This window comes from Scardinius erythrophthalmus (assembly GCF_964197995.2).
Source record: "Scardinius erythrophthalmus genome assembly, chromosome: 22".
NCBI lineage: Eukaryota > Metazoa > Chordata > Actinopteri > Cypriniformes > Leuciscidae > Scardinius > Scardinius erythrophthalmus.
The window spans coordinates 32,963,855-32,973,971 of NC_138242.1; the positions used below are offsets into that span (position 1 = coordinate 32,963,855).

At 36.6% G+C, this 10,117-nt stretch overlaps 1 protein-coding gene across 1 annotated transcript in view; it reads right to left on the minus strand.

Moving 5' to 3' along the window:
* Window positions 1-5,074, minus strand: part of sspo (SCO-spondin) — a gene marked incomplete at both ends in the record, with an annotated part of 151,703 nt that extends 146,629 nt beyond the window's left edge. Inside the window, 4 exon segments of the mRNA XM_081352804.1 lie at window positions 2,845-3,020; window positions 3,445-3,527; window positions 4,294-4,503; window positions 5,022-5,074. Coding sequence (XP_081208930.1) covers window positions 2,845-3,020; window positions 3,445-3,527; window positions 4,294-4,503; window positions 5,022-5,074 — 522 coding nt within the window.
* Window positions 5,075-10,117: the final 5,043 nt, after the last annotated feature.

The window sequence follows — 10,117 nt, forward strand, 5'->3', positions numbered from 1 at the left end:
AATGTAATAATTTAATGCAGAAACAGTGAGCTCATTGAAGTAATGAATACTTGTTTTTTTGTAATTAGCATTTTATTGAGTTTTTGAACACCACTGTTACATTTTAGTCAACATTGTAGTCAACATTACAATTGACATCTTAAAGGAGAACTCTGGTCAATTTTAACATTGAGCTCATTTTTTTGTACATTTGGAGTGCTGTCAATACAGAGAACAACGACAAAAATCAGTGTTGCCTACACCGAGTTATTCTATTTTTAAAATTTGCACCCTGTTGACTTCAATGGGGCAAGTACTAAACCTGCTTAGTTTAGTTACCTATGATCACGCGCGTGAACTCGGCAATCGATTACTTTGGACTTCAACCGAAAACAGGATGTAAACACAGGTATTTGCGCTGGCTTAAATAACATAATTTTCATACATATCTTTCACATCTACTGCAGTCAGATTCACTCGTGTTCACTCAGAAGGAATCACTCACATTTTCTGTGCACTTGTAATGACACATCAAGGATGTTAAGAGCCTAAAAGCAGGTTTAAACATTGCCCCATTGAAGTCAACAGGGTGCAGGATTTTTGTCGTTGTTCTCAGCACTCCAAATGTACAAAAAAATGAGCTCAATGTTAAAATTGACCGGAGTTCTCCTTTAACATATATCCCATAGTGATGATACATTTTTGCATAAAAAAATTAAAAACGATTAAGCCAAAAGAGGTAATAGAAATCAGATAGAAAATAAATAAATAAAGAAAAAATCTCTAATCTGGAAGCAATATATTGCACGTATTTTCCCCATTTCGCCACACATTTTCCCGCCCTGTCATTGATGCTGAAAGAGATTTTTTCATATGGTGCCACTTTTGCCAACTCCGTTTCTCATTCCTCATTTTCTCATTTTCTTATTCTTCTAGTTACTCATTATTATTTGTTTTCTAACCATTATACTGGTCTGAATAAAGTCCGCTGCTCCACAGTTCGATGTCAATTGTGGATCATTTAATATATACAGCCCCGGGCAGAACTCCAAGCTAGTCCGGGTAATGTTTTCAATGCAATCATGAATCTTTAGCCAATAGTTCTGAATCATGGGACATTCCCAGAGCAGATGAAAAAGAGTTTCTTCCGAGCTGCAGCCCTTCCATCAGTCTGCATTATCCCTCAGCGTCAGCCTAAACAGCCGGGTCGGAGTCCAATAAAATCGATTAAGATCTTATACTGGATTAATCTAATTTGAATGTCTCTTGAAACCCTCTTAGTGTTTTCACAGATACGATCCCACTCTTTATGTGTGACATCAATGTTCAAATCTGTCGACCAAGTTAACATGAATACTTGTTTGTTAACAAATGATTAGGACATTTAGAAAATGTAGCATTGGTGCATCTTGATTCAGAATTTGCGTCATCTGAAATAAATGAGTGCAAAACAAAGATGTGTTTGAATTGCATATAAAATTTTAGTTACACTTTATTTTAAGGTGTCATTGTTACAGTGTAATTATATTTAAGTACTGAGTAATAATAATTAACAACATGTACTTACTATAGGGTTAGGCTAGGATTAGGGTTTGGTTGAGGGTTTGTTGCATGTAATTATGCATAATTTACTGTTATTACTGTAGTAAGTACATGTGACATATGTACCAAGGACATTGTAAAACAAAGTGTTGCCAAAATTTCCATACATTTGGATAATACAGTTTTAACAAACTAATAAATGTAATTTGATGCATATTTGTCAGTCATACAGAAATGAAAAAGCTAATAAATATGCATGAATATGGAAACCTGGTTATTGTTTATTTTTAAACACATTCCATCTATTATAACTATTACAGAAATCTGACCGGTTTCATTTATGTATGAATTATAAATATGCTTCACATTACGTTAATGTTAAAAATTTGTGATTGAAATTAATGGAAATTTTATATTTATAAATGTGCATATAAAGGGTTGCTAATGTTGTTTTAGAGTCTCCTACAACAGATTCGCATGCATCTGCACTTTAATGTCCTCATGATCTCCACTGCAGCGTCAGCTCTTTCTCTCAGTGTCTGAAACGCTTCGTTTGAAGATTCAGTCTCTCTAAGCTCCGCCTCTCTGAGAGCTGCTCTGCTCTGATTGGTCAGAATCCAAACGTTCATTATCATATCTGAATCTCAGCTCTTGATCTCAGTGATGCGAACAGTGATGATGGCGTGGGTTTCACCGTATCAATCTCAGAAAAACAGCGTCTTCTCGACACGAACAACACGAACCAAACTCTTCCAGTCTCAGATACACTACAGTGTTTGAAGGCGGAGCTAAGAGACGCTGCTCAGCCAATCAAAACCAGAGACGGGCATTATGCTAATTAGTTACACACCTACAGATTCAGCAGGAAGTGAGACTGGAATTACTGACGACTCGCTTCAGTTCAGAATCAGTTCTTTCGGTCACACTTTAGTTTAGGGTGCAGTTCTCACTATTAACTAGTTGCTTATTATAATGCATATTACTAAGATATTGGCTGTTTATTAGTACTTATAAAGCACATATTAATGCCTTATTTTGCATGACCATATTCTACATCCCTTAATACCTAAACGTAACAACTACCTTACTAACTATTAATAATGAGTAATAAGAAGATTACAAGGCAAAAGTCGTAGTTAATAGTTCTGTCTTTTGGGAGACAATAATTTTATTTATCTGCACTTTGATCTTTGAAACTGTGTAGACCTTTTACATTCACAAACTACATTAACAGCTATTATGAAGCGTGCTATCCGCAAAAAGCATAACAGGTGCACTTTAAATTAAGGCGCAAGCATCTATTGAAGGATGTGAAAAACACTAGTAACCTGGCAGGAGTGTGTATGTGCACGACAGACACGTCTGATCGGATGCGTTCCTCCAGCTCAATCCCCACAGGTTACTGCAACACTGCTCCAGTGCCATGAGGGACGAGTTATGAACCCCGGGAAACTCCTCACACGTCCAGGTGGAGAAACACTGACCCCTGGCACCCACTCCTGCACACAGACACACAAAATGCATATCACCATAACATGCATGAAGAAGACATTCTCTGTGCGTACAGAAAAAATAACATATTCAACAACATAAAAACTAAATAAAAAAATTCATTATTTATTTTGATTTTCAAGTAATACAGACACATAAAATAACGTCAATGAACAGACAAACAAACCCCGAAGCGCTGAGAGATGAACAACTACATATAAAAAAGTATACGTCTCTTCCTGCATATATTATTCAGACACATGACAGAAAAAGGAAAAGAAAGAAAGGAAATAAAGCCCATAGTAGGTGGTCAAAGTTTCTGTAGAAAAGAATGCAAGGTTTCCATAGTCTCCAAAATTTGGCCGCCTTGTGATTCAACAACATTTTTAATATCCGATGATCCACAAAGACTCCAGGCGTGTGATATCTCACCCTGTGAGCAGTGCGGGCCGGCCCAGCCTTCACAACACTGTCTGAGCGTCCGGTTCACCGTCTCCGTCTCAATGTCTGGAGGTCTAAGAGACAAACACACACACACACATATGATGAGACATCGCAACATGCTTTGGTAAAAATATGTGGTTTGTTGTTCTCAGTTTAATTACACATTGAAATGTAAATAGCACGGTAAGTAATTTAAAACATTAATAAAACATGTTCTTAACATTCTTTAACTTAATTACAATAATTTTAATTTTGAGGCAAAAAAAAATGTCTATTAAAATATTCTATGATAGAAAAATTCTTTTGATTTTGAAATGGCCATGTTTTTGAAAGACTGATCTTATTTCAACAAAATATTTAATAAATTAAAGGGGTCATGAACTGAGAAATCAAATTTTGTTCGATAAGGCTTTTAAAATCATTTTTAACACAAAAATATGGCAATTTTCATTGAAAAATTATTTGGGGAGATTGACATATATATATATATATATATATTAATGTCAATCTCGATTTTATGTCAATCTCTCTCTCTCTATATATATATATACACAGGTTTTTCCAAGAATTAAACAACAATGATTTGAGACAAAATAAAATAGATTTTGTTTTGTTTTGTTTTGTTTTAGGTGTTTTAAAGCTCTTTTTGTCTTATTTAAAACAGTTTTAAGTCAACCTCCTGGTTGGGAACCACAGGGTTACACCAAGAGAAGTCAGTTTATTATCAAGTAAAAACAACAAATGACAAAACTAATCGTAATACCTATGTTAGAAATATAAATGAGGACATGTATCTGATCTGACAGAATAGCTGGGATACTGATGTTATTTCCTCACTTGAATATGTAACAGGACGCTTTAGATCCCTGTCCTTTGTAATAAAGCGCGATGCCGTCATCTCCTCCGTGCTCGTGCCGCATCCGGTCCACGTCGAGCCTCCATCCCTGTGTGTTAAACTGATACACCGAGGAACAATCCACCTCTCGCTGCAGACGGGGCGAGACCATCCTCTCCACCGTCTCCTCCACCGTGTGTTCACACCAGTGCCTGGGGTCAGGGGTCAGGGGTCAAAGAAAGACTTTTACAGTTTCGCCACTACTTAGGGTTATGGCTTTATTTAAAACATTGCAATAGGGCAATCGCGATTAATCGAATAAAAAAAAATGTGTTTGCATAATATATGTGTGTGTACTGTGTATAATTATTTTGTATATATAAATACACACATATGCATGTATTAAGAAATATCTGCATATATATATATATATATATATATATATATATATATATATATATATATATATATATATATATATATATATATATATATATATACATACATATATAAACACACATAATTTATATTATATATAAATATATTTTATATATAAATAACACATTTTTCTTAAATATATACATGCATATGTGTGTATTTATATATACACAGTACACACACATATATTATGCAAACACAAACTTTTATTTGTATTGGATGTGATTAATCTCGATTAAACGTTGCCCAGCACTAGTTAAATGTAATGTTAGGTTGCAGTAAAGTATCTCACCCCGTGACCACGACCAGATTAAGCCCCAGTAGAGACACAAGCAGAACCTTCATTGTGTCTCTGAAGAGCTAAAGTTCTTCACCATCCAGCCTAGAAACGCCAATTAAAGAAAAGAGTAATTATTTCATCCTAAACAATTAAAAATGTTTCTGCTATTTACGTAACAATATTACATATGATATTTTTGCGTAGTTAAGGCTTAATTTCTTTCATGGAATCTACCTGAATAAATCATGTAAAATCCCCTAATTTATTTAGTCTATGACACAGTGAATTTAATATTTTTTTGAGAAATATGCTTTTTTATTTTAAGTTGAATCAAAATTGTGTGAATTCGAGTGAAGGGAAATGACCTGTTTATATTTGACTGAGTTATATTGCATATTTAAAAGACTGTTTGCTGCTAGCACAGCACAGAAACAAACTTGCTACTGCTTTATCATTACCAAAGTTATTGCTCAATGAATAAAGCAACATGACTCAGGGAATTAATATGCGGTTATTCACATCCTAACCATAAGCCCTACTCTTCTGCACAATGCTAACGATCTACACTTTAACATAATAGAAACTCTTTTAAATGTCAAACTTAACTGAACATTAAATATTAACAGATGTTTCCCTTTACTCAAAAACACACTGAATAACACTTAATTACAATATTTACTCTCCATTTCCAGCCATGTGCAAAGCATGCTGGGAACTCACAATGGTGTCTCTAAATAAAACTGCATAATTGGACTAATTCTCTTAAAATAAATTGGTAGCCTTTTTTCCTTAATTATATCATATTTATCGGTTCCTCAGTTCAAGCCTCAAAACTGTGTATGTTTCCCTAAAAAAAATTAGGAAAATGTTTGTCTTGGTTTTATTAGTTAAATCATTTTTATTTAGATTTTCAAAAAAACACTGAACCACAATTTTCTTAATAAAATATACACAATATTTTTAATTATCACCTTAATTTTTTTAATAAAAATTCAAGACCGATGATTAATTTTTTACTGTGTACACTTCAGTTATAATATTAGCCTCCCTATCGGTTTGTTCCCTTTGTCTTGAAATGCTTAAAAGCTTGATATTAGTTTAAAAGATAATTATAAGTGTGCCTGTGATTATGAGGTTCTTTACATAGCCTAGAGCTCATGACTTATTTGTTCAAATTATTGTCTGGTACTTTATATCCCAGTGGAAAAAAAATATGTTCTAACTTTTTTTTGCTAACGTTCCCATTAAGTTACGAAACCATTATTTTTTAATGTTCTCTTGTAGTCAAATCATCCAGGTTTGGATCATCCACATTTTTTTTTATGTCTTGGTTTTGCAAGCATTAAGAGAATATTCCATTTTGCAAACATTATGGGAATGTTACTTTTGTATGTTCACTGAACATTCCGAAACAGTTGCACCATAAAAAAAAAAAAAAAAAAAAAAAAAAAAAAAATGCAAGATGAACATCTAAAATGTTTCAGGAAAAAAACGTTTCTAAACAAGTTCTATAAAAAAAAAAATCCTTTTGATTTTTAAAATGGGCATGTTTTTAAAAGACATGTGTGATTCATTAAACTAAATATTAAATAAATTAAAGGGGTCATGAACTAAGAAATCAAATTTCCCTTGATCTTTTGACGTATTAGAGGTCACTGCACTATAAAAATAATCCAACTTTTTGTAATTATTCGATAAACTAGATGAACGTCCAACTAAAATGTTTCAGGAAAAAAACGTTCCATGAATGTTGTATAAATAATGTTTTTGTGCTAAGGTTTTGAGAACATTATTAAAAACCAGATAACTTTAAATGAATGTTATATAAACGTTACTGGAAGAACGTTTGTTCATACCTTTGAGAGAACCTTGCCAGAACATTCCCTTTTAGCTACATTTAACATAAAATCTCAAAAAAAGTGAGACATGCGTTTAAAAAGACAATGATGCAGGACTACAGTTATGAAATATAGTAATTAATTACATAACCATGAGTTTTTACCTCAGTCAGAGCACAAGAGAGTCCGATGTCTTCACAAATCGATTCCTTCGTCTTTATTTGTTTCCAATATATTCCAAATCCAGATATGTCTCAGTGTTCGCTGTCTTCCACAGGTGTAGAGCAGTTCTTTGGCCGGGTTATGTGTAGGTTGGCAGGTTTTAAATGGCGAGCAGTGGACGGGCCCTTGGTAACATGTGGAAAGCGTGTCATTGGTGGAAAGTCTGAAGGGTCACAGCTGTAGATGCATCCATTAGTTCATCATTTGGTGACGCCAATGTCCCTCCATCACAACGGGAGAAGGGGGTTTAGACGGTGAGGGTAGATCCCTCTGATGGAGGGCTGTTTGTGCAGGTCTAATCCTATAAAGACTCACTTTGGTGGAAGGATTTCAGGGGCGTTTATTTAATAAAGTAAGTCAATAGGTGAGTAGCAGGGGGCATGTAAACGCAACCAACATCTCTGGCCTGAGCTTGGAGAAAGAGACCTGGGGGGTTTCCAGACACAAACACAGCTGCTACCATACAACATTTCCTGCGGTCCGAGAAGATTTCCTCTTTACCACACGTGTCTCTTTAGGATGGTCTTAAACTATAGAAATGTGTGTGTTCAATGACACTATTGAGGAAGAACAGCATAAAGAGCAGAATATGCCCTCCCATCCATCAGTACACTGTAAAAAAGTTATAAAGTAGTGCTGGGCAGCGATTAAGAAATGTTTGCATGTATGTATGTATATACACACATTTGTATTATATATAAATAACACATTTTTCTTATGTACACGCATGTGTGCATTTATATATATGCAAAATAATTATACACAGTATGTATATTATGTAAACAAACTTTTATTTGGGATGCTCTTAATAGTTTCCCAGCACTAAATAAAACAAATGTTCCTTTTTAACCAAGGTATTTTGTTTTACAAGAAAATACCATTTCAGTTTAATTCAATGAGTTTTTTTATTTGTTCAAGCAATTTCTGAACGACTGACCTCAGAAGGGAAGATATTAAAACACTTCCTCCAATCTCAGATTAACATGCAGAGTCACTATACAGTAAGTGAAGTTTGACTTTTTGAAGAGTGCAAACAATGTGGTTCTGTGATGCTTTTGAAATGCTGATCTACTTGTTTGAGCAGCTCCATATAGTGACCAGGGTCAATTATAGTTAACTGAAACTAAACCGATAAGAAATCAAAACATAAAATGTTGTCTTCCTGGTAGGCGGCTCAGTATATTTGAGACCAAACAAGAACATCACAATCTCTAGTTTGAGGAATGAAGGAATGCAGGAATCTGCAGGAATGAAGAAGAGAATGAGATGCTGCTGGTCGTTTTGTCAAAAGTGTCTCCATCTGAAACTGGCAAATGAGAAGGATAGGGTCAGGATATATACACTGAACACAGGTATCCAGGATCCAGGCACACTTTATTTGGCAACACAGGGCAGAGGCAGGTGAGTAATATGGCAATAAATCAGATGGGAAGAACGGGCAGAAGAATGACAGTCTTAATATTTTCTCACGATGCAGGTGGAGAATGGAGAAACACACCTCAGTAGTGGGAATCATACCTGTCAACATTTGGGTATCAAAATACAGGAGACCTGGGGGGGGGGGGGTTCAGTTCAACCACATGTGGTTTCATGTCATCTATACACGTCGCCAAATCATAGAAAAATTCAGTTAAGACAGTTGTATTCAGCTTAACAATACACAAGTCAATATACAGAAAAACAGATTTCTAAAATAAGGTATAGGCCACAAATCTGTGAGTTGGCTACAGTTTTCAAAACTGAACAGGTGATGTTGTGTAATATTCAGTTACTGTCAGAAACCATTCCAGCGGGTGGAGTTTACAGGTACTGAATATTACACGTCGCCCGTAGCCTACTCCATTAACTGGAACAGATTTTCGATGGACCTGAATATGTGAAATATGGGAGTGTTGACATGTATGGTGGGGATGGAGTTCAGTATTGCATGTAGATTTCCTCAGGAACAGACGTGGAGAAACTAGAACACACTCTGGAGAAATGCAAAGAACAGGTGGAGGCTTTAAGGCCAGACATTTGACTGAGGTGTGTGCTTATGTAGTGCGTTGATAATGGTGTAATTGATGACAGGCACTCATGATTAGTAGTGTGGTGACAGATCGCTGTGTGGTGGAAGTGAGAGAGCCTGGCTGATCTGTGACATTACCCCCCTCTCCATGGTCCGCTCCAGCGGATTGGGGGCTCAATTTCCGGTAGGGCAGACGAATGTCCCATGTAGAGAGCCAGACGAGCTGTCCTGGATGGTATACCGGTGTGTCTCCTCGTCTGACATCTGCAAAGCTTTTATGTCTGCGGTGCACTGCCTGCTGGAGATGGTGATGAGCCTCATCCCATACCCTCTCACTCTCCTGGAACCAGTGGTTGATGGTAGGCATCTCTGACAGCTCGCCTGACCAGGGGAACAGTGGAGGTTGGAAGCCAAATATGCATTTAAAAGGGGTGAGGTCAGTGGAAGATTGTCAGAGGGAATTTTGGGTATACTCGGCAAGCAAGTGGTTGATCTCCAGCACTTTCCGCTCTGTTTGACCATTGGTTTGGGGGTGGTAGCCGGATGTCAGACTGATGGTCACACCTAGGAGCGAGAAGAAAGCTTTCCACACCTGTGATATAAATTGTGGGCCACGATGCGAAACCATGCCCTCCGGGATACCAAAATTGCAAAACACATGATTGAACAGTGTCTCTGCAGTTTCCAAGGATGTGGGAAGACCTTTCAAGGGAATCAACTTACAGGCTTTGGAGAATCGGTCTACGATTATCAGGATACATGTGTTCCTTCCTGAGGTTGGTAGATCAGTAATGAAGTCGACTCCTAGGTGTGACCATGGGCGTCGAGGAAGGAGCTTGCCAGATGGTAGGTGGCGAGGGACCTTGGAAACCACACACAGTTGGCATCCTTGGACGAAACGCCTGATGTCACTAGCCATGCCACCAGTACCGTTGTTGTTGGAGCGAGAGGGTTTGGGTGGTCCCCGGGTGGCCAGTACCCAAAGAATGTGCTGATGCAATGATACTTGGGGACGAATGTGTGATCAGCGGTACACCCCG